Raw genomic sequence first — 26,138 nt, forward strand, 5'->3', positions numbered from 1 at the left:
CTTTTATATTTATTTACGTTGATCACCTTAACTCGGCTTAAAGTGCGCTTAAACATTCATTTACATTGATCACCTTATATCAACTTAAAGTGCGCTTACACATTTATTTACATTGATCACCTTAACTCATCTAAAAGTGCGCTTTTACATTTATTTAAATTGATTCCATTTCCTCTGCTTAAAGTGCACGTAAGCATTTCTTTACGTTCACAACCTTTCCTCTGCTTTTAAGTGCGCTTAAACATTTCTTTATGTTGATCACTTTAACTCAGCTTGACGTGCGCTTAGACATTTATTTACATTGATCACCTACCCTCAGTTTAAATGCACTTTAACATTTCTTTACATTGATTACCCTTCCTCTGCTTTAAATGCACTTTAACATTTCTTTACATTCATCACCTTACCTATGCTTAAAGTGTACTTTAATATTTCCTTAAATTCCTCACCTTTCCTCTTCTTTAAATGCGCTTTAATATTTCTTTACATTGATCACCTTAGCTCGGATTAAAATACGCTTTAACATTTTTTATATTGATCACCTTAGATCTGCTTAATTCCTTACATTCATCACCGATCCAAGTAACTTGAAAATCCACCACGCGTTGACGACTGAAGTGCCTAAATTATATTTTCTATTTTCTATATTTCGTGCTACCAGTCGAGATTATTTTGTCCTGAAAATACAAGAGAAAGAATCTTGACGTATTCCTTCCTGCTTGGAATAAAGTAGATAATTTTATCTTGCACATTAGTGTCGCCAAGATTTCATGGAGAATATATATTTTATTAGATACTTTGATCGGTAATTTCTTCCTTTTAACGTTGTATAAATTAATCGTGTGGAAGGAACTCACATTGAACAGGAGACATGAACCGATGACCTTGCAATAACTCTGCACCTGGCACATTTACAGCTATTGTTGTCGGGACATATTCTTCATGGTCTGTAATTAAAGAGAGAACATTCAATAATATGCGCGTAGGAAATACCTATCATGACTGACTCGTTAAATTACAGTAACTACTCTCTTTATGGCTGTGGGAAACTTGTGAACTCAAGTACCATCATAGACTGAAGTAACTTATCCTAGGAGATGATTCACTGCCATACTCTTTTTTTAAACATAACTCGTAAATCTTATATTTAATCATTATAATTTTTAAGATAAGCCACTCCCGTTTTGATCACTCTAGTTTGCCAACAATTATTATTATTATTATTATTATTATTATTATTATTATTATTATTATTATTATTATTATTATTATTATTATTATTATTATTATTATTTTATTACGGTGTAGGGGTAGCATGCTTGCCTCTTATCCGGAGGCTCAGGGTTCAATTTCCACCCAGTCTATGGATGTAAATTCTGAACTGAGAGCTGAAATAGAGTTCATTCGGCGCTGAGACTTGTTGATGAGCTGCTTGATTTGAGAGGCAGAGGATCCAGTCCATGGAAGCCAAACAATAGCTTGATTATATCATCACGCTGATCACGCAGCACTCCAGTATCTGTACACCATTTGATTGGACATCAGTCGTCTTCTCAAATCAACGTACATGATGGGCTCTGTGCGACACGGGATTTTTATTAGCATATTTAAATAATCTATTTATTTATTTATTTATTTATTTATTTATTTATTTATTCATGTCCGCCTCTGAGGTGTAGTAGTTAGTGTGATTAGCTGCCACCCTCGGAGGCCCGGGTTCGATTCCCGGCTCTGTCACGAAATTTGAAAATCGAACCTGGACCTCCAGGGATGGTAGCTAATCACACTAATCACTACACCACAGCTGTTTATTCGTATTCCTTAAATTTCAAGTCTATTAAGAGAATCCTTTTTGTAAGTGCTACTCTTTTTTTTTCTTTACATCGCACCGACACAGGTAGGTCTTGTGGCGACGATGGGACAGGAAAGGCTTAGGAATGGAAAGGAAGTGGCCGTGGCCTGGTGTGAAAATGGTAAACCACGGAAAACCATCTTCAGGGCTGCCGACAGTGTGATTCGAACCCACTGTCTCCCGGATGCGAGCTCACAGCTACGCGCCCCTAACCGCACGGCCAACTCGCCCGGTAATGTGCTACTCATAGAAAACGATGTTATGATAAGATTAGGATGTGAATTTTTAATGAAAGATCTTACGAAAAAAAGATACATTACAGTTAAAAACACCAGCAGGGAATAAACGTAATGTTAAATTTAAATTATATCTTTTAAATGACGCAATGGAGAGTCCACCTAGTGCACATTTCATTTCTTAGTCAGCGCGCACTAGACTACGAGAACGCTTATCAGAATTCTGGTTTATGTGACAGTTGGTGTTTGAAAATTCAATGAACTTCGCGAAAGCTCGGAAATGTGTCTCTTTGTAAATGTAATTACTTTCTGTTCAGATTTTGCATACCAAACTCTAGAATTTCTAACTGAGTGCTTGGTTGGCATTAGAATCTTTAATATTCTCGAACTGGAGATCAAATTGTGGAGCCTTAATTGCTGTACGCAATGCTCTTACAATAGGGCAGAACGAATGGGTGTCGCTGTGGGCAGTGAGATTGTTGTGGCCATTAGTGAAGCACTATGAGCCTGTCTAAGTTTCGCTGGCTTGCACAATACGAGCGCGTGTACCGAGAAGGCATTGACCTTCGATAAACAGTCCATTACCTCACATATAAACTAATTGCTTCACTCGTTGTTTAAGGTCGATCGTTCTCGCTGACTAATCAAAAAATTGCGCTCTTCAAACTGACCATACAGGAAGTGTGGTTTACGTGGGCGTGGTTTATTAGCAGACCACATTAGCGGGAAAATCATATATGGATATTACCAAGTTTTTCTTATAAGAAATGTATGAAATTCAAACGAATGTTGTAACAACTACTATTGCAGAATATGAAATTGTTAAAGCAATATTTTTCAAATATTTTTATTTACTTCACTAACAGAGTTGCTCTTCGTTTGAGCCGATGACCTAGCTGTTAGACGCCTTTAAACAACAAACATCATCATCATCATCATCATCATCGCTCTTAATTTATTTTAGCTTTAACGCTCCAGCTCTCACAGCGGTAAAAAAAAGAAGAAGGAAAGCAGCGTAGATTCAACCAGACCTATCATCGTAGTTAATAGTAATAAATAAATAAATAAATTAATTAATTAATTAAATAGTCTGCCTGTGTGGTGTAGTGGTTAGTGTGATTAGCTGCCACGCCCGGAGGCCCGGGTTCGATTCCCGGTTCTGCCACGAAATTTGAAAAGTGGTAGGAGGGCTGGAACGCGGTTCACTCAGCCTTGGGAGGCCAAATGAGTAGAGGTGGGTTCGATTCCCTCCTCAGCCATCCTGGAAGTAGTTTTCCGTGGTTTCCCACTTCTCCTCCAGGCAAATGCCGGGATGGTACCTAACTTAAGGCCATGGCCGCTTCCTTCCCTCTTCCTTGTCTATCCCTTCCAATTTTCCCATCCCCCTACAAGGCCCCTGTTCAGCATAGCAGGTGAGGCCGCCTGGGCGAGGTACTGGTCATCCTCCCCAGTTGTATCTCCCGACCCAATATCTGACGCTCCAGGGCACTGCCCTTGAGGCGGTAGAGGTGGGATCCCTCGCTGAGTCCGAGTGAAAAGCCAACCCTGGAGGGTAAACAGATTAAGAAGAATAAATAAATAAATAAATAAATAAATAAATAAATAAATAAATAAATAAATAAATAAATAAATAAATAAATAAATAATCATTTTGTTTAAATCTGTCCTATGGTTGGGGATCATTCGACAATTTTTGTAACGTGACGCGACAAAACGTGTGACGGAAATGTAACCATAGCAAACCTGCAGGTAAGGTATGGATAGATGGTTAGACAGTGTTACCTAGCAACCGTGCAGACTATGTATTATAGCTGGTTGCCATCTGAAATCAGCAGCAGTTAGGTACTACACCAGCATTTGGCTGGAGAAGTGGGAAACCACGGAAAACCACTTCGAGGATGGCTGAGGTGGTGCTCATTTGACCTCCCGAAGCTGAGTGGATCCCGTTCCAGTTCTTGTATCACTTTTCAAATCTCGTGGCAGAGCCGGGAAACGAACCTGGGCCTCCTGGGGTGCTAGATAAGCAAACTAACCACTACACCACAGAGGAGAATAATAATAATAATAATAATAATAATAATAATAATAATAATAATAATCTTCTGTTTTCCCACATCTGTGGGGTCACGGGTGCGAATTATGGATTTGGCACTATTTTACGGCCGTGTGCCCTTCCTGACGCCAACCCTATATGGAGGGATGTATTCACTATTGCGTGTTTCTGTGGTGTTTGGTGGTGTAGTGTGTTGTCTAAATATGAAGATGAAAGTGTTGGGACAAACAAAAACACCCAGTCCCCGAGCCAGAAGAATTAATAGGACGCGATTAAAATCCCCGACACGACTTGTAGCACCCTCGTAAGGTCCTGTTCCTGAAACCACTTTGGTTCTAATCGGGGTGAGAAGCACATTCCAGTGGCTTTCAAACACATTTAGTGTATTTCCATAGCAGCAGTTTTATTCGCAAGTATAACACAGTTGCCGTGACGGACGAAAAACCCCCCGTATATGAGAATATAAATAACACTCGGCTTTAGTGTGAGCAGGGACTGTCTCGGCGCACCCCTCGTCACATCACATCGCCTCATTTCTCAAATTACGTAGCCAACGCACACTGTTTGCTCTAGAGCTTAGTAGGAAAGAAAGCGTGGCTTCAAGCTTTCCATTTGAGGCTGAGTAGGCTACTCTGAACAGGAACCTTACTTCGCGCCGCTCGTGGTAGCTGAGTGTTTAGTGCCGAAGATATCAGGTTCAATCGCGGTCAAATTTTATAAAGTCTTGACGAAATATTTTCGCTCTTGCCATGGAAACAATTCTTGAGCAGTTCAGGGTGAGCCAAGCCTTTGAATATTGGTTTTGTAACCGGTTATTTAGCGGTTACACGATACACAGTTAAAAGGGAGGAAAATAAATCAAATTACACGTTATAGGGGAGAGTCCTACAGTACCGGCCATTGCTGGTTCTCGTTTTAGGTGCTATATGGCAGTAGCTTACAGGTGGCATATGAAGGATGCTACATTCCCGCGTGTCATATTTTGGGGGTTTCGTTTAGCGTTAAGTCTTGTGTGAGATGCGAGTGTTGTACATTGGCCGGCTTACGATCGCGCGCGAAAAGTTATTTTCAAGCCCCAGGTACTGTATTTCCAGGTAAGCTGTTGATTTTGTTTTTACTTATATATTATACACATTCCTTGAGGACGCTATAGCTGATAAGAGTTTCACGACATCGTCTATTAAACAATATCCATTTGGGGAAGTTCCTTCACGTGAGTTTCGTACAGTACCGGCCAACCATGTCTTCCAGTACCGGCCAGTAGGACTTTTAAAGAAATAAAATGATATCCACTTCTTATCACTTTCCATAGTGAAATGACAGAAAAAGTGGGTAGTATAAAATGAAAGTGGATACGGGACGGGATGAAGATGGCACTGAACTAAATTATTTCTAACAAAATGACTGCAAGGCAAGCTGCTGAGGCTTTTTGTGCGCCAAGAAGTACGTTAGGAGATCGTCTGAGAGCACTTAAGGCTTGGTTTCTCAGAACTGACGCATGCGAGGTGCGAGGTGCGAGGTCGACGTTGCGTACTTTCATCCCAATGACGCTGCGAGGCTCGTGGTTTCCCAGGCTGCGAAGCGAATCAGTTGCCGAGCACATGTCTCGCAGCCTGTGCGCTACTGTTGGAAGAGGAAGCGGATTATGCGTCAGTACTGGAGGATTTTCTTCACCCCTATAGCAGTATCAATGGAAACTGTTGATGATCTTGTGATGTCAGCCTGTATCGTCCACAACCTTCTCCGGAATGAGCGAATTCCTTGCCCAAATTAACACTTTATTGGCTATTTGGAATTAACAGAAGAAAACATGATTCCTCTGGCAGCTGACAGCGGAGGTAATTCCATACATGATGCTTTCATGATAAGAGACAGCTTCAAGAAATATTTTTGTAGCAGGGAGAGAGAATCGGTATGACAAAGAGAATATGCTAACAGGGTGGAGTGAAAGTTTTTTTTTCTAACGGACAAACATGTATTTGCCCATAGTTTACTTTTTCTGTGACCCAATTAGCATAATAACGGAATGAACATCGTTATTAAAATAAAACACGTGATTTTATTAAATGAACAATACTGAACTCAAATTTTGTAAAATTATATATATTGACATATTTGATATTAAAGTAATGGATTTATTGGTTGATATATCATTTCTAAATCTGTTAATTATTTAATCCTTTGAAACTGAACTCGTTATATTTGTTATAAGTAACATCAGTAATAATAATAATAATAATAATAATAATAATAATAATAATAATAATAATAATAATAATAATAATAATAATAATAGAATAATAGACACCCTACCACCGATCCACAGAGGCAGCTACCACATCAATGAAAAAACAAAGAATCCCAAGAACGGAGGTTCCAAATGACAGTAAATTAACATTAATCTTCTGGTACCCCCGTTTTTTGGAATTTCTATTTTTTTTTTTTTTTTTTTTTTTTTTTTTTTTTTTTTTTTTTTGCTAGGGGCTTTACGTCGCGCCGACACAGATAGGTCTTATGGCGACGATGAATTTCTATTTTTACGAACTCTTTCCTTCTCAAGACCATCGTATAATACATAAAACTAGCAACATTTATTAGCTGTTCTATCCAACTTCAGTGATATCATTTTCCATAAGTTGACTTTCACAACGTTGTTTTTGTAGCTCTTGTGTTGTAAGTTATACAACACTGGGTGTATTCGAACTTCTTTAATCAGTTCCTCGTCCACTTCGTCCGTAAAGCTTATCGTGTTGCTTAAAACAGTAAAAACAAGAACAGAAACAATGTCGCCTCGCACTGCTGTCGCCTCGCACAAATCTGGCCGGACGAATCAGTGCGCGGTGACGCTGCGAGGTCTCACTGCGAGGTTGCGCACACTGCGCACCGCGCAGCTTGAGAAACCACTTACATAAGCTCGTGTAGTCTGGATTTGTGCGAGGCGGGCCTCGCACCTCGCACCTCGCACCTCGCACCTCGCACCTCGCACCTCGCATACGTCGGTTCTGAGAAACCAAGCCTTTTGAGTGGACGTGGCTGTGAATCTAACTCCTCAGATGGGAAGAATTAAAAAATCCGTCTATTACGATGTGTAAAATCAGTTGGTTACGTATATGAAGGATCTAGAAAATTTTCATGTCCCTGGGCAGGGAAAAAATGTACAATTAGCATTCGCTTTGGCCGAGCATTCAGAAGTACCTCACCAATTCAACAAAGAAAACAAAACTGCCGGAAAGCAGTATTATTATGATTATTATGTAAATACTAAGGAAATGGAAGAAGACACATCATGCATTATTTGTTGTGAGTCATTGGATCAAGAATGGGTGCAGTGTACCAAATACCAAATTTTGTATTTTATTTGTAATTATTGCAAAAAATAAACCAAACTTGAATTTAGTGAACGTCAATTCCAATAATTATGTGTTGTCGAGTTCTTTCTGTGTTTGTTTAATATTAGTAATGTATTAGACATAACTTATATATCTTAGAAAACAGTAACTGGCCGGTACTGGAAGAAGATTTTTCTAGCCCTTGGAAATTAAGCTTTGTTGTATTTTTAAATACTATTAACTTTGGGTAAGATTTTATGGAAATCACACCCTTACATTGAAAACGCATTTAGTAAAGTACAAGATTATTGTATGAAAATCTCATACCGTAGAGCATTTTATTATTTATAAGGGAAAAAGTTAAGGTGGCCGGTACTGCAGGACTCTCCCTTATTAAACCCTAGACACGCAGTTAAAATTAGATGAACTGCGCCGAATGCACACCAACAAAATATCGGATTGGGCAACTTGACAACTATAAACAAGGAACGTGGAACAGGGCTGGAAACCTACCAAAGGCCATAGAGGTGCGAAGGTTGCCGTTTTCCAGAAAGTCAACGGTGATCTCTTGTTTTCAAAATATTATTTTCAGAATGAACATTACAAGGTAAAATTTGACCAAAATGCATCTATCCAAACAATCCAGTCACATGATTTACGAATACAAGATTAGATGTTGTTTGACAAGAGCATTGCTATTAGGCCAAGAAGTTAACCAAAGATATCTTACAATAATCTAAGTTCTACAACATCTGAGCAATAGAGGGGCGACTAGGGCAAACTCCTATGTGATAACACCAAAGAACATTAAAGGTAAATTAAAACGGGACTGAAATCAACCACAAGGTAGCCCATCCTGGGAGCGAGGATACGCCGACATGCGTCAAAACTTTGCGCTAACGAGAGAACGAAAGACCACGAAATCCTGCCTCGCTCACTTTAAAAAGGGAAGACTGGCCTTGGTCCGATTATCGAGTGACCAATCAGAACACATGAGTTTGCCCATCGCCACCCATATTCACCAATCACAACTCTTTATCCAGTCGCGATGTTTATACAATATTCCCGAACATATACAGACACTAATCGCGAACCTTCCATTTTCCAGAATTAGTAAGGACATATTTCTAGAATCCACAACTGACAGGGGTCAACACACTGTTATAAAAGTCCGCGTCACAACCTTTTCTGGACTGTTCCAGCTATTATAGAACAACAATAATTCACAATCTAGTAGTTACTGAAGTGGATAAGACGAATAAAAATAAAACATACTTCAAAATATTTTATAGGTTAGGTAGCTAAATTGAATATGAATATATTCTACCACAATACTTCACATCACACAGTAAGTATTCCTTAAAAGATTTACGAATAAAATATTCTACAACTTTCCACATCATAGAGATTCTACACAGGTCTCAGGTTTCATCTCAATTATAACTCGTAACGCTTTCTGGAAGACGAGAATGTTCACTATATGTTTGTTGCTTTGGCCTAAAACTTCTGCTTTCAGGTACTTGCATCAACTAACCTCTCGTCGTGGGCGCAGTGTGTGTCATAGGTTGTCATCATAGCAGGATGTTGATGATGATGATGGAATTGGTGTTGCATTATTTACCTATGTTGTACACTTTGATCTTCCAACATTTTTTCTCTTCTTGAATACCTTTAAACTTCTAGGCATTTTGATGTGTTTTTTACTATTTATATATGACGGAAAGATACTAACACACAGAACAGAAATATTACAGACTTTTTGACTTGTAGCAGACTGCACATAAATAAAAACATGTGACCATGAAAATAATACAGTAATAATGGAAACAAATGAGAATCAATAGTATTTCAGTTCAGCCAATTCTATAAAATATAAAACTCTCAATACAAGATAATTTCCCATCACATAAAAAAGTCATAAAGGAGACTTGTTCGTTCAATTTTTCAATGTTTTCTAATGCGCACTGCATTATTTAAGGAAATATTACACATGTTTTGCAAATAGAAAATGTCATGTATCATAAATCATTTCGTACGTCAAGTTGCCAGCTTTCAGATCATATAAAAGTCCGAAAACTTGTATTTTTTCATATTTTGTCCATTGGATCTTTTGCCGCAAAGATTACAGCCACAAGACTTCCCAATCCCACGAGGAATCTGAACAAGAGAGGAGTGATACTTCGTTCGAAAATGCAAATACTTTGGTCATTGGCTTCATTTAAATATTAACGAAATCCTTGACGTAAGGAAAAGCGCTTGAGTTGAGGCAAGATAACCGGAGATACAAGAGAGAAGTAGGTACGGTTGTCTCATACGTCTCACAAGTTGTGAACGCCCGGTTATTCCGTCATGTCGTGAGTTCATTATCAACTTTATGTATTACGTAAACAGAAGCAAATGCCCAGAAAGGAGTGAGGCAGTGCTGTAGTTGTTCTCCCCTTTATAAAGTTCATAACAATAAATAATGGAATATAAGAATACATTTGAAAGAAAAAGTGCGGATAACAATTCAAGGAGAAAAAAATCATAATTCTTGAAATTTGACGACGAATATACATAGCCCTGGATAAAGAGTACAAGTTATAAATAACTAATTGTACAACAGTAATGGAACGAAGACATATGACGCAGAAGTAAGGAAGACATAAATAATGCTTTACTCCAAGCAAGGACATATTTAGCCTATGTCAAAAAAAGAAACGAAGTTGAGAAGCAAGGAAGATCTGTCGTAAGGGGGGAAAAATGCTCAATTAGGTATGAATATTAGAAAGATGTTTCTGCAGACTTTTGTGTGGTGCCAGATTGGGTGGCTCAGAGAGTAGAAACACTTACTTTCTTGGCCTAAGTTGCGGGTTCGATCCCTGTTCTGTCCGGAGATACGTGAAGGTGCTAAAATACCAGCACGTAAAGAAACGCCTGTGGGGCAAAAATTCCGGCACCTAAACGTCTCCGAAAACCGTAATAGTAATTAGTGTGGAGTAAGATAATAATAATAATAGGCCTTATTATTATTATTTTCTTTCTTTCTTTCTTTCTTTCTTTCTTTCTTTCTTTCTTTCTTTCTTTCTTTCTTTATCTGTTTTCCCTCCAGGGTTGGCTTTTCTCTCGCACTCAGCGAGGGATCCCACCTCTACCGCCACAAGGGCAGTGTCCTGGAGCGTCAGATATTGGGTCGGGAGATACAACTGGGGAGGATGTCCAGTACCTCGCCCAGGCGGCCTCACCTACTATGCTGAACAGGGGCCTTGCTGGGGGATGGGAAGACTGGAAAGTATAGACAAGGAAGATGGAAGAAAGCGGCCGTGGCCCTAACTTAGGTACCATTCCGGCATTTGCCTGGAGGAGAAGTGGGAAACCACGGGAAACCACTTCCAGGATGGCTGAAGTGGGAATCGAACCCACCTCTAGTCAGTTGACCTCCCGAGACTGAATGGACACCGTTCCAGCCCTCGTGCCACTTTTCGAATTTCGTGGCAGAGCCGGGAATCGAACCCGGGCCTCCGGGATGGCAGCTAATCATACTAACCACTACACCACAGAGGCGGATTATTATTATTATCATTATTATTATTATTATTATTATTATTATTATTATTATTATTATTATTGCCGGCCCCGTAGTGTAGGAGTAGCGTGCCTGCCTCTTACCCGGAGGCCCCGGTTTTGATTCCCGACCAGGTCAAAGGGATTTTCACCTGGATTTGAGGGCTGTTTCGAGGTCCTCTCAGCCTAAGCGATTACAATTGAGGAGCTATATGGTGGTGAGATAGCGGCCCCGGTCTAGGAAACCACGTATAACAACGGCCGAGAGGATTCGTCGTGCCTACTACACGACGCCTCGTATTCTGCAGGCCTTCGTGCTGAGCAGCGGTCGCTTGGTAGGCCAAGGCCCTTTGGGTCTGTTGGGGCTGTTGTGCCATGGGGTTTGGTTTGGTTTATTATTATTATTATTATTATTATTATTATTATTATTATTATTATTATTATTATTATTATTGTTGTTGTTGTTGTTGTTGTTGTTGTTGTTGTTGTTGTTGTTACTATCTTTGTACTGAAGTGACACATGAGTAGTAGAGGGGAAAGAAAGAGAACATAAACTTTTGCAATATAGTCTTGCAAAAGGATGCAGAAGATGAGTGGGTAGATTGGATCATTAGTGAAGCTATACTGAATCAAGCTGATAAGAGGGGAACATTTTGGTACAATTTTACCGAAAGAAGGGATAGATTAATAGCGCACATTTTGAGACACCCAAGGATTGTTTACTTTGTATTTGATTGAAGTGAAAAAGTAAACGAAAAGGCGTGCTAATATGACAGAGTAGAGCAGGATGAAGTAATTATGAACTGAAGAGATCAGCACAGAATAGGACAGGATGGAGGGCTGCATCAAACTACTAAAGGTCGAAATGTGGTTGGAGTTGCTCTAAGGAGACTCATCTGCATACTGTTCCCTGGGTGACAGCAGACTCCACAAGTGTAAGCTGAGTAGCTGTGTTACTTAAAGGGAACCTCTTGCCCGCATCCTGGCGCCAAGCACGGCACATAATGAGATGGAAGGACACGGTTGTGGAGGACCACACAATACAGCCATAAACTCGATAAGACAGGTCACAGCTATCGTATTAATAAGACGGTCAATAGAATACAGGGATGAATGGAGTCACACTGCCTCAAGAGATTCTATTATGGTTTTTCTATCTGCTGTCTTCTCTCCTGGTTAACAACGACAGCAGCAACAAAAGCATAATATATCAAGATACTGTTATACATTTCTTTTAACATTTTACGCTACAGATAGGTTCATACATAAATCTTGATGAAAACAAGAAGTATTTATCATCTAATTTTCTCTTGTATGGTCTGTTTATCCATTAGCTTCCTGTTCCGTTGAAAGGAAAAAAGAAGTATCAACTGACGTAAAGCTTGCGATTTTAAATCTAGAAAAATCACCTTCGTGCTGTGACGGTCTTTGGAGGAGTTCAAGGTGAAGTTTCCTCCTGTCTGTAACCACGACACTAAGTCGGATAGAGTGCCCATTTCCATGCTCATCCATAAGGTCCGTTAAAATTTACGCGTTAAGTATTTCTTATGTAGACTGAGTGATCCCTGAGGTCTATGTGCCTCTCTATTGAAACATTCAACTAAAGAAGGCATGCCAACGACATGCCAAGATTTCCACATCGCTGACTACACTAGAGACTCTATCAAAGGGCAGTCAAATATTTAAACAGGTATCTATTCTGTGTGATTAGCTGCCACTCCCGGAGGCTCGGGTTCGATTCCCGGCTCTGCAACGAAATTTGAAAAGTGGTACGAGGTAATTGAACAGGGTCCACTCAGCTCCTGGAGGTCAATTGAGTAATGGGAGGTTCAATTACCGCCTCAACCATCCTCGAAGTGGTTTTCCATGGTTTCCCACTTCTCCAGGCAAATTCCGGGACGGTACCTAACTTAAGGCCACGGCCGCTTCCTTGCCTATCCCTTTCCATCTTCTCATCCCCCACAAGGCCCCTGTTCAGTATAACAAGTGAGGCCACCTGGGCGAGGTACTGGTCCTCCTATCCAGTTGTATCCCCGACCAAATGTCTCTCGATCTAGAGTACTGCCCTTGAAGCGGCAGAAATGGGATCCCTCACCGGGTCTGAGGGGGAAAAACCAACCCTGAAGGGTAAACGGGTCAAATAATAAATTAATCTATTCTGTATCCACTGTAAATAAACAATGCCACTGTTTAAGATTCCAACCCACGTGTCTTATATGTTAAGAATATCATGGTGCGGTATACAGGTCTTTTGAATATAACTTGAACTAAATATCTCAAACATTTTTTGAGTTCAGTTCTCTTTATCCTCAGATAATATCGACTATTGTTAACAATACCATATAAATGTAATTACATTCCTCGTCGTTTTAATGTTAACAATTTGTTGGAGATACGTAGTTAACAGAAGAGAAACGCTTCACTGATAACAAGAGACTGAAAATGAAATGAAAATACACAGCTTGTTTCCAGTCATTCGACCGGGCCAGGGATGGAATGAATGAAGCCCACATCTAGCGGCGAGAATCGGAATTGTGCCGGCTGCCGAAGCCTGTCGCATTCCTCTGGGGCAATGATTAATGGCCGACAGATGAAATGAAATATTGGAGAGTGTTGGTGGAATGAATAATGACACCGAAAACCGGAGTACCCCGAGAAAAATCTGCTCCACCTCCGCTTTATCCAGCACATATCTCACATGAATTGACCGGGATTTGAACCACGGAATACAGCGGTGAGAGGCCGGTGCGCTGCGGTCTGTGCCACGGAGGCTCTCATTAGGACACTGAAAAGAACTAACATGTTTAATGGCCACCAGCGTCTGCATCTTTCTTCTGGCACAGTCCAGAATAAAATGTAACTTCATCGATGTCTCTGTCCATTTATAGGTGAGAAAATATGGAAGTTGCTGAGGTATGAGTGGTGATGAGTGTTGACATTCGGAGCACGACTGTGCCAGAAAGGTGCAACGTCATGCTGCAATAGCACTTTCTGGTCCAGTGAGGAAAGCAATGGCAAACTACCTCACTCCTCATCATGCCTTGTACGCCTCATTATAGCAACCACCATAAGTCTTTTTCTGTTTCGTCTTGGTGGTGGTATTTGAGGATCCAACCAACCTTCGGGCTGAATACTTAACAGACACGAGGGTCCCTTCTAGGTTAGGAGTGAATCAGCCACGTAGCTGTAAGCTTACATTCGGGGGATAATAGGTTCGAATCTCCCAGGCGGCAGCTGTGAAGAAGAATTTCCGTTATTTCCTGTTTTCATGCCAGGCAAATGCTGGGGCTGTACCTCAATTAAGGCTACGGCCACTACGTTCCCATACTTGCGTCTCCGAATACCTTCAGTGTATTAGTATGACGCTGAACAACTAGCAAACAAGAAACAATTTTTCCCTTAGAGAAAATCAAAATATTGTTCACAAATACGTCTTTTGATCATGACCATCCATCAACGGATGCTAATTTGAGATGACCACATAGCCTGCACTGTTGCTAGGTAACACTCCCATCGCGCTAACTTCGCAAATGTTCAGCTGACTCCCAGACATAAGACATGTTTATGTCAATTAGAGAAAACGAAGTTGAGAAGCAGCAATCGTCATAAGATCATTGAGGTTGCTTCGTTTCTCTATCCAGTTGATTTTCCATTATTACAAAGTAATAATAATAATAATAATAATAATAATAATAATAATAATAATAATAATAATAATAATAATAATAATGGCGTGTGACCTACGGAAAGGCCTGGTGCAGGTGTTGTTATTTGACTCCCGTTGGCGACCTGCGCGTCGTGATGAGAATGAAATGATGAAGACGGCACATAGCCTACACCCAGTCCCCATGCCAGGGGAATTAACCAATTATGGTTAAAATTCCAGACCCTGCCGGGAATCGAACCCGGGACCCCTGTGACCAAAGGCCAGCACGTTATCCATTTAGCCAGGGAGATTACGAAGTGATTTTTATGTTCTAGATTTATTAGGTGCTTAATTCCGTCCACGATAATGCTACCCATGTTAGTCTTAAAGGTCGTCTGAGTTTCGAATTTTTCTATGTTGGCGGGTTTGACCTCGGCTCAGTCCAGTGGTATCTCAAAATGCTCATACACGCCGGACTCGTGTCAGTAGATTTATCGTAAAAGTAGTTAGTGTGACGTAATTATATTATTCCCAAATACGCTATGAAGCCGGCAAAGGGAAATTATCTGTTTTACACCACGGAAAGTACAATACATCGGTTGTGCGTTTATACATCAGGCAGAGTACTGTTTTTACTTTTAATTTATGATTATCTGTTTCCATTCCCTTAGTCATTATACGTCTATTGTCTTCCGTTATCTACCTTTTCCATTGTATAAAAAATAAGGATCCTCTGGCCTCCGCTAACTTGTGCAGATAATTTAATGTGACGCCTGCTGGCTGAACGTTAATTTCGAATGCCTCAAGGAATATAGGTCTAATACTGCATTTTCTTTTATACATTTTCATTAAGTGCATTACACATGTTATAGCGATATAAAGACCTGTAACGTGTACAGCTTCTTATTAAGTGTGTTTGTCTGCCAAGACGACCAGATGGCTTACAGAATTTTGAGTGCCACATGGTCAGCGTAAGGACTGACTTTATTGATCTGGTTCGCTGTCTAATATCCTATAACTCATCAGTTCAATTCGCGGCATCTTACAAACAGTACTGCAGTTGAAAGGGTGTTATTATTACATTTCTTTCTTTCACAGAATAGACACACATTTTATTTAGAAATTACATATAATAGATCCTAGAAAGAGAGAGAGAGATAGAATGGAAGAGAATATCACAGCTGCACTAACTGTTCGCTATAGTTGTTAACAGATTGAAAACGTGTGATGTCGCATAACTTATTCGCCTGTGGTAAACGGAACCTACGCATTGTATGATGAGTGTGCCCGTATTATGTCTCACGACTCCCTGAGGTAAGGCTGAGAATAAGAGCGTCCCAGCTCCACCAACGTTTGAACTACGATTTCATCGATAAGACACGCTCGTCATATCCCAAAGGTTAATTCATTGACAAAATACTATGAGCATATGAAAAATGTTGCCTAATTACAAACAGGCATTGTTCGCTATTCATTTTCATTTGATTATTAACCGTTATAAACGTTTCATATGGAAATGCAAAGATTTGTGTTTGATTTCATTTGTATTTGTGTATACGTGGATCATTTACAGATAGTATAAAATAGCGAAGCAGTATTCTATTGTAACTAGGGTAAATTTCGTCTAAGACTTAACTGTAATGCAGGTGGTGTAGATAGACAACATACTCTTACGAAACTTGAAGAGAAGCGCTGTGGGTCAGATTTCCAGCAAGAAGCAAACCAGATGAATACTAGGCTGAATGGCTCACCCACGGGCCTGATACCGGTTCCGTGCGGTGGTATTGGAAGGTATTCAAATACACCAGCCTCATGTGGGTAGATTTACCAGCTCGTAAAAGAATTCCTGCGGGACAAAATTCCGGCTGCCCGGCGTTCCTGAAAACTGTGAAAGTAGTAAGATTTTAAGTACAAAAATTAAACAGTATATTTACGTGCTGAAAGTTTTGTTTTATGTGTATATTATGTATAAATATGCATTCAATTACTTTTATATTTATGCACTTTTATTATCATCATTGTTATTATTTAATCAGTTTAGCGTCCAGGGTTGGTTTCTCCCCTGACCCAGCGATTGGTCCCACCTCTACCGTCTCAAGGGCAATGATCTGGAGCGTGAGACATTTGGTCTGGGATACAACTGGGGAGGAGGAGGAGACCAGTACCTCTCCCAGGCGGCCTCACCTGCTATGCTGAACAGGGGCCTTGTGGGGAATGGGAAGATTGGAAGGGAGAAGGGATAGGCAAGGAAGAGGAAAGGAAGCAGCCTTGACCTTAAGTTACGAACCATCCCGTCATTTGCCTGGAGAAGAAGTGGGAAACCACGGAAAACCACTTCGAGGATAGCTGAAGAAGGAATCGAACTCCCTCTACGCAGTTGACCTCCCGAGGCTGAGTGGACCCCATTCCAGTCCTAGTACCACTTTTCACATTTTGTGGCAGAGCTGGGAATCGAACCCGGACCTCCGTGTGTGGCAGCTAATCACACTAACCACTATACCACAGAGGCAGACTTTATTATCATTACCTGTCTAACTTTGTAACTGTTCCCTGAATAATTTATTCCTACGTTCTTCAGTCTGTCGATACTAATTTATGATTAAATAACAGTTAGAAAATACCGGAAGAAAGAATTAACAACAGATTATACAAGAAAAACAATTTAATTAATTAATTAATTAATTCAATTAAACAACATTCCAACAATTTATGGACAGTTAACACAGGTTTTAATATAAATGGTTTTAAACTTCTTAATAATATTCATCCATGCATTAAAAAGTTCGATTACCGAGCTCGATAGCTGCAGTCGCTTAAGTGCGGCCAGTATCCAGTATTCGGGAGATAGTGGGTTCGAACCCCACTGTCGGCAGCCCTGAAGATGGTTTTCCGTGGTTTCCCATTTTCACACCAGACAAATGCTGGGGCTGTACCTTAATTAAGGCCACGGCCGCTTCCTTCCCAGTCCTAGCCCTTTCCTGTCCCATCATCGCAATAAGACATATCTGCGTCGGTGCGACGTAAAGCAACTAGCAAAAAAAGAAAAAGTGCGATTTGATAGAATCTGATGATTTTTTTTTCACGAACGAAACATATCATTCTAGTTTTTATAAATGTGTTCCTCTTTTTGCGATAATGTATCGTTAAATGTTTTTTTTCAGGTTTTTCTAATTTTTAAAACGTAAATTGGAAAATCATAAAAGGGCTAAGTATTTTTCTCAAAAAATATCTTATTCTTTAAATGAGGCTATGTATCATTACCAATAGTCACCATAAAGCGCTATGTTCTAACATCACTGCAACAGTTCGGAAAAGATTCAGTGGATGCATCTGGTTGTAGGTTCAAAAACACCTGCGTTCATAAGGGATTGTTTTCAGCTGTTCTGTAGTATTTCTTGAATAAAATGGCCGATGTTGACAGTGACGTCAGAAGTTCAAGACGTACAAGGAAGACACATGCTGATCTCGAAGTTCCCTCGTTTCGCTGTTTTGAAGAAAGGAATGAATATTAATGTTACTCACTTCACCTTGTTGCACGGTCAGAAATTTGTACAGTAAATGAAATCTTTGCTAAGAAAAGTAATAACTTAACTGGGTTTAGTGACTGAGACGGTGAAAGAGCTGGTCTTCTGAGCTCAAGCTGTCGGGTTCGATCCCAGCACAGGCGGGTGGTATATGAAAAGGGGGTTTCATGTACACAAACCTCGTGTCATCAGATATACCGGCATGTAAAATAACTCACGTGAGACAAAATTTCGGCATCACGATGACTGCAAAAACCGTACAAATGTAGTTAGTGGAACGTAGAATTATTATTATTATTATTATTATTATTATTATTATTATTATTATTATTATTATTATTATTATTATTATTATTAAGACTTAGGCTACTCCCAGTTGGAAGACCAATACTGCAATATCTGTAGAGAACTGCACTTTAAAAGTAATAGGGCGGTGTTTCAATTCTCGCACCGACTTACTGAACGTAGCCTCTATTGCAGGAAAAAATTACTTCAGGTTAACCCTTTACCATAAAATGGAGATCATTTAATTTTTTACCAAGTCTTTTGTGTTCCAAATGCCTTAATGGGTTTATTTAGAATTTTGTAATCATCCAAGGAAACGCTTTTTTCCCTTCTGTTTCGAAATATTGGTTTTGGTATATAGCCCCTTGGAGATTTTCCACTCTACAACTACTTTCGACAGACCGAAAAACCTAACAGCTATATATTAAATCGAAAATTAAAATAAATATTTCTTTCACTATAACAAAATAGAGCCTCCGTGGCTCAGACGGCAGTGCGCCGGCCTCTCACCGCTGGATACTGTGGTTCAAATCCCGATCATTCCATGTGAGATTTGTGCTGGACAAAGCGGAGGTGGGACAGGTTTTTCTCCGAGTACTCCGGTTTTCCCTGTCATCTTTCATTCCAGAAACACTCTCCATTCTCATTTCATAGCATCTATCATCTATATAAATAAAATCGTAACGACCGTGTGTCTGTACATTGATTATTTTGGCGAAATTTCCGTACAGTTATCAGTTTCAGGTGTAATAATGACCATCTGTATCATTTTTAGCTTTGGTGTCTGTTTGTCTGTTTGTTCGTCTGTTTGTCTGTCCTTCTATAACTTGAAAACTACTGGATATATTTCCACCAAACTTCATATTTAGAATCCACCTGTCCTTGGGTAGGTTTTAGCGCAAATATCGTTTCTAAATCCCTGAAGTGAGTGGGGATTTTTACGAAACCGAAACCGTGATTTTGCACTTCCTCAAAGTATACACAACAGAACTTAATCGAAATCTACCTGCCTTAATGAAAATTAATTTCTAAACATTTTTTTTTCTCATGTGCATCATTTCGATAACAGGATTTAATAAGGGAGATATCATTAACGGACCGTTTTTCGGTACAAATCCCAGCGGACTTAACGCAAGAGCGGGTGCGTATAAAGCGTATTTCTTACAACTTGAAAACTATTGAAGATATTTGAACCAAACTTTATATAGAGCATCCATCTGTCCAAGGGTAGGTTTCCTTGGTGTCTGTTAGTTAGTTAGTTAGTTAGTTAGTTTGTTTGTTTGTTTGTTTGTTTCTTTGTTTGTTTGTCTGTTGGTCTGGTTGTCTTTCTATAACTTGAAAACTACTGAATATATTTCCACCAAACTTCATATTTAGAATCCACCTGACCTTGGGTAGGTTTTAGGGCAAATATTGTTTCTAAATCCCTGAACTAATTGGGGGTTTGTACGAAACCGAAACCGTAATTTTGAACTCCCTCAAAATATACACAACCAAACTTAATGTAAATCTACCTGCCTTAATGGAAATTAATTTCTAAACCTTTTTTTTCTCATGTGCATCATTTCGATACCAGGATTAATAACGGAGATATCATTAACGGACCGTTTTTCGGTACAAGTCCCACCGGACTTAACGCAAGAAATTTACCCCCCCCCCCCCCCTCGCCCAAAATCAAGATTGCCTCATAATCTGCCACACGAGCTGAAAAATTGAAATTAAGCAAATTTATACGTTTTAACCGGTAACCTACGGAAAACTTCAAAGATATTTATTTTTTTTACTTTTTATGTCGAATAATTTCGAAATATAGGCAATTTAATGACGGTGCAGACCTTCGTTTCGAGGTATTTCGCTGCTAAACGGTAAGTCCTATCACAAAACGGATGGCACGATCTCCGTTCAATTTCGAGTGATCTACAACTTTGGTCCTGTGATATTTTGTCGTATCTCTCTCTCTCTCCCTTATAGGATAGATTTGGCTGTATATTTCGATGGTTCGTAAATTTTGTGCTTCTTACACGTGTGTTACTTAGTTTGACACACTTATAGGAAAGGTAGAGTCATCGAATTTGGCACGCACATTGACACGACCAATGGCTATACGCGAACCCAATTCCATGATTCTAGCTTCCACATAAGTATGTGAAAAATAATGTAAAATTATGAAAATGTACCCCAATTTCACCCCATTCAAATATCGTAACTCAATCGAACCCATAAATATGTGAGATATGAGAAAATGTTTTAACACCAAACATGTAGAGTGATGAAAGGGACGTCTGAGGGTGTAAACCGTTTGTTGGTATGATGTACCTTGACTAGCATTAGGCATAGTGGCCTGCTATTTTCATGGAAACTCACTAATTCTGTGTGACTGGCAGTAAGCTGGCTGGCAGCAGTAAAAAGGGCCTGGTCATTATAATGACAACTGCACAACACAATTTTGACTGGTGGTAGGGAAGTTGCCTGCTATTATAATAAAACTCCTCAACTGTAATCTGTCTGAAAGCAGGAAATGGGTCTGCCATTGTAACTAAAACTCCCCAAATCGATTGTGACCGCGCAGTAGGCAATGGGGCCTGCAATTATAATGTAATCTTGCCAACTCGATTGTGAATGTCAGTAGGCAAGTGAGCCTGCCGTTATCATCACAACTCCGCAACCCTCACTTTACATTGGAAACAACGTATGGGGACCTCCCCATGCTATTTCTCGGATAAGGCTAAGGGACATGCAATTTTAAAACAATCTCATTTACTGCACGCACAGTCTTTACGTCGATATCCGTATACAATGTAGAATACCGTAGCGAAGCACGGGTACATTTGCTAGTTCATTAATAAATCATTTTGGGAGTGGCGACCCCATCGTACTAACAGCCTATATCTGCTTCATTCATTACGTCCCTGACCCGGTCAATGACGAGAAAACAGGTTGTAGGTTTTCATTCATTTTCATCATATAACAAAATATTCGGTAAAGAGTCAAAATAAATACATACAACTGCTCGACTCCTTCGTTTAATGGCCATCGTAGAGGCCTTCGGTTCAGAGTGTCCTAGCTTCGTTTCCCGGCCAGGTCGGCGATTTTAACCGTGTCTGATTAATTCTTCTGCCTCGGAAACTAGGTGTTTGCCCCAACACACCCCTCTTATATTAAGACAATATAACACACTACCAACCACCACAAAAACACCCAATAGTGATTACATCCCTCCACATAGAGTTGGCACCAGGAAGGGCATCCGGAGGTTAAACAGGGCAAATACATACAATATGTTCGACACATTTCGGTAGAAGAAGAGTCAAAGTAAATACAACTCGAACTCCAGATTCTCACTAAATAAACTCTGGAGTTCCCGACAATTTCCTTGAATTTACACTAAAATGTATGTCAGATTAAGGTGCAGCATATAATTAAGTAAGGGGCCAGTATAGTATTTAATTTTTGCTTCTGCAATTATACCATCAATTCCTAATAAATTAAATGGTGTAATAGTCTTAGTACTGTAATACGCACCTAAATTGCCATTTGACTGTCTACTGCCGCCATTAGCCAGGCAACCAGCAACACACCCTAACCCGTGCCACGATCTCGGCTATTGCTGTTTGGAGTGGTGCTGCTGGTAGTTGTTTTAAGGGGCACACAATACTGCTCTGTTGGGTAGCACACTCATAGCCACCCCATATGAATCAGGCAACGCTTGTAAGAAAAACAGAATGGAATAATTAGTTATACTAATATTCCTACCTCGACAGTCATCGAGCGTTGAAAATGAGTTGGCTGTCAAGTTAATTCAGGAAGGGCAAATGTGGCCGAGCATAGAGCTAAGCATTCTACCCTACCCTGCTTAGTGCTAAGATCAAGGAAAACGCATCTAAGGACGTGCAACCTCTAAGACTGCACAGTGGTATTTTTATAGCCGGGCTGAGTGGCTCAGGCGGTTAAGGCTTTCTGAAACCAAGTTAGCAGGTTCGATTTTGGCTCGATCCGGTGTTATTTGAAGGTTCTCAAAAAGGTCAGCCTCGTGTCGGTAGATTTATTGGCACGTAAAATAACTCCTGTGGGACAAAATTCCGGCACCTCGGCGTATCTGAAAACCTTGAAAGTAGTTAGTGGGACGTAAAACGATTATTATTATTATTATTATTATTATTATTATTATTATTATTATTATTATTATTATTGTTGTTGTTGTTGTTGTTGTTGTTGTTTGCCGCCATTCGTTCGGATGATCATGCTTGTAAGAGCCACTATTCATCAGCGTTAAGAATTTCCCTGAAAGTTGTTGAATAAAGAGATATATGACAGGAATATTTAATACTTCTTGATAAAGATCTGAATAAGACTAACGTAAGCTTTGATATCATTCTAAAAATATATTCTTATATTCTAATCTACGATTTGCAGTGTTTGTTGTTTGTCTATGTAAAGACTTCTTTCAGCTACTGGATAACATTTGAAAATACGTAGAAGCCTGTAATTTTGCGCAGGAATTATTTTACCCTCAGAAGTGACATTTTGCCTCAGGGATCACGAGAATCAAGCCGTGGCAGGAGATTTTTTACCATTCAGTGAACTTTGAAAGTGGAAATGAAATGTCCTTAGCAGTTCGACGAGCAACCATATAGATTATTTCACCTGCTGTGTTTTCCCCGTTACCAAAGGCAGTGGAATCAAAGTTAAAGAAAATAACTTCTAAGAAATTTGAAGTGTTGTCTTCCTCTCCGTAAAAAAAGTCTTCTTCTAGGAAAATCCCAAGCAAAAATGAACAAGGAAGGATAGACATTCGTTTCCACGATTTGTCAGTAGCATCAACTTCATCGCTCCAGAATGTTACAAGAGGACTGGGTGCAGTGTAATGAGTGTAAACAGTGGTGACATGAAGAATGCTCAAGCTATGGAGGTGCTGGACTATTCAAGTGCAACGTAGTCCTATGCACCACGCACCAAGTTTTTCAATTTTGTAATTATTTTTGTGCTCTCTGCGCTCGTGATAATTCTGTGGCTTGGTTCTAAAAGGGCCAATGTCATTGTTTTAATCGAAATTTAGATATTAACTGATACAAACGCGTTTTATCCTGGCTTGCAACATGTTAAAAGGGCCAATGTCTCTGTTAAGTACCAAACGAACAGTTAACGTTTAATTAAATAAGCCCTTGCCAATAATGTTAGATTACCGATAAAGATTAGAGACCTGGCAAATTTTAAAGAATACGATAGAAAAATTAGCGTTTAATAAGGTGACTTCCACAAAGAAAGTATAAAGTTATTTAAAGTCAGTTGTTGAAAACAATAATTGGAAAACTATAAGCAAAACTTCAAATGCTCATAGCTCAAAAACAGGTTTTTTGACATTGGCCCTTTTAGAACCGAGCCACAGAATTAAGAGTTTCTTTTTGCAGATATATATTTATCGTTGGGGACAAGAAAGTGCTTCTCAAGAATTAAATGAGTAATTTGCGTAATCTTAGGTGCCTTTACCTTACGCATAGTGGAAACTTTTAGCTTCCACTCCTCCAGTGGCCTCATGACCTTTGAATTTTGAACTGGTGGAACCACATAAAACCGTGCCAAGGATATCTGAGAGTGAGAATTCTTCTCTTCCAAAATTTATTTTATCTCAATCGCATGCTGAAACAGCCCATTAAGGCCTTGGCTTGCTTAAACGACTGCTACCTAACTAGATGCTATACAGATACTGGAGTTCCGCGTGATCAGTGTAACGCTGTATTGCTTGACTTTCTTGACAGGGTCCGCTGCATGTCATATCAGATAGTTAATCAGTGCACGAACCTCGTTCCAACCCTCAATCCAACATTAAAACCTCTGTACTGAGAGTTGAACCTGAGGTGTCTGTGTAAAAATTAGGCACGCTACCCCTCCTACCACGGGCTAGCTTGTGTCCGCTGGAGGATCTATAGAAATCACGGAATGGTATGGACGCACTCTCGGAGTACAAAATGAACGATAAAAAAATTTAAAACATTAGTAATTGAACACAATCGAATAAAGTCACGTGGTAGCCTGGATTGTATTCCAAATCTCTCCGCATTGAATAGAGTGAGGGGACATTTATTTATTTATTTATTTATTTATTTATTTATTTATTTATTTATTTATTTATTTATTTATTTATTTATTTATTTATTTATTTTCTTTCAAGTGGCGAAAATGGGTCACCTGGCCCTGACGCTAATGGTGGTGAATCGTTTGTTGGATGGAGACGTCAAGCCTTGAGCAGACCCCTTTGTGCTACTGGAAAGGAGGAGACTATGTGCCGGCAAAGGGTTTTACCCCCTACCTGCATAATATCATATATCAGAAAATTAATTTTACTTCATTAATTCCTCTGATGAGATTGACGTCAGAAAGGGCATCCTGTTGTAAAATCTCACTACGAAAATTAATTTCATGTCATACCGGACCCCGTAGAGAAACGAGACAAGGGTTGGACACACATTCGTTTATTATAAGGGGTTAGATATTGGAATAATTTACAAAGGGAGATTTCAATTAATTTTGGAAATTATTTAAGAAAAGACTAGATAAACAATTGATAGGGAATCAGGTAAGCCGCCGTGACTCAGGCGGCAGCGCGCTGTCCTCCCACCGCTGGGTTCCATGGTTCAGATCCCGGTCACTCCACAAGAGATTTGTGCTGGACAAAGCGGTGGCGGGACAGATTCGTCTCCGGGTACTCCGGTATTCCCTGTCACCTTTCATTCCAGCAGCAGCCTCCACTATCATTCCATTTCATCTGTCAGTCATTGGTCATTGTCTCAGAGCGACAGACTTCGGCAGCTGGCACAGTTCCTAGCCTCGCCGCTAGATGGGGGCTTCGTTCATTCCATCCCTGACCCGGTTGAAGGTGGATACAGGCTGTGGATGTTCATTTTCATAGGGAACCTGCCACTGGGCGACAGCTCTAAGTGCAGATCTGTGGTAAATGGTAAATGAATAATTTTCATTTGGTGAAGGTGCATCTTTGTTAGAATATACTGTAGTTCAGTGTAGGTGAAATGCTAGTAGGTAAACCACAGGCGCCAATCACCACCTCTTTGCTCTGTTGTGCTTATGTGAACAAATTATACGATTAGAAAAGAAGTAATGTTGTTTTTTGTTGATGCTAGGAGAGCCGAGATAATGTCGATAAAGCTGTGTGTGTTGTTCGCAGGGCTGGGCGACGCATGGGGAGCCGCCCCTCCCCCTACCAACCCCCGGGAGACCTGCATCAAGGAACTGGGCTCGCACTTGCTACAGGTAATACAATGCTTGTCATGTCTTACAGACAACTGATGACATCTCACGAAACAAAGATTATCTCCTCGTATTGTTAAATCTCTTTCGCTAAAGTGCTCCGTCATTGTCATGTTATATTTGCCACGTGAAAGATACGTGTCCTCTTTAAGCTGTCGTTCTCTCACAGACTATATGAAGATTATCTTGGTGACATTTTCACAAGTGTCGTAAGAAACTTTTCCAGACTGTGAGGTGGAACGGAAGGTATAAAAAGAGGGACCTCAGAATAATGTATCAGTACAAATCATTGGACTTTGTCAAAGCTGTAAACGACTATTAAAGTTTTATGCGTTGTGATATTTGTCAAAATATTCAACAAATTCCAGAGGACAGTAACATTTTAAGATCTGGGAATATTCTATGTT

General features: G+C 39.8%; 1 protein-coding gene across 2 annotated transcripts in view; it reads left to right on the forward strand.

Annotated features, from left to right (window-relative positions):
- sim (single-minded) overlaps positions 1–26,138 on the forward strand; it is a 434,059-nt gene that overhangs the window by 309,515 nt on the left and 98,406 nt on the right. For both annotated transcript variants that reach the window (XM_067144541.2, XM_067144542.2), the window contains exon 3: positions 25,649–25,734. In XM_067144541.2, coding sequence (XP_067000642.1) covers positions 25,649–25,734 — 86 coding nt within the window. The remainder of the gene's footprint in view (positions 1–25,648; positions 25,735–26,138) is intronic.

This window comes from Anabrus simplex, chromosome 3 (genome assembly GCF_040414725.1).
Source record: "Anabrus simplex isolate iqAnaSimp1 chromosome 3, ASM4041472v1, whole genome shotgun sequence".
NCBI lineage: Eukaryota > Metazoa > Arthropoda > Insecta > Orthoptera > Tettigoniidae > Anabrus > Anabrus simplex.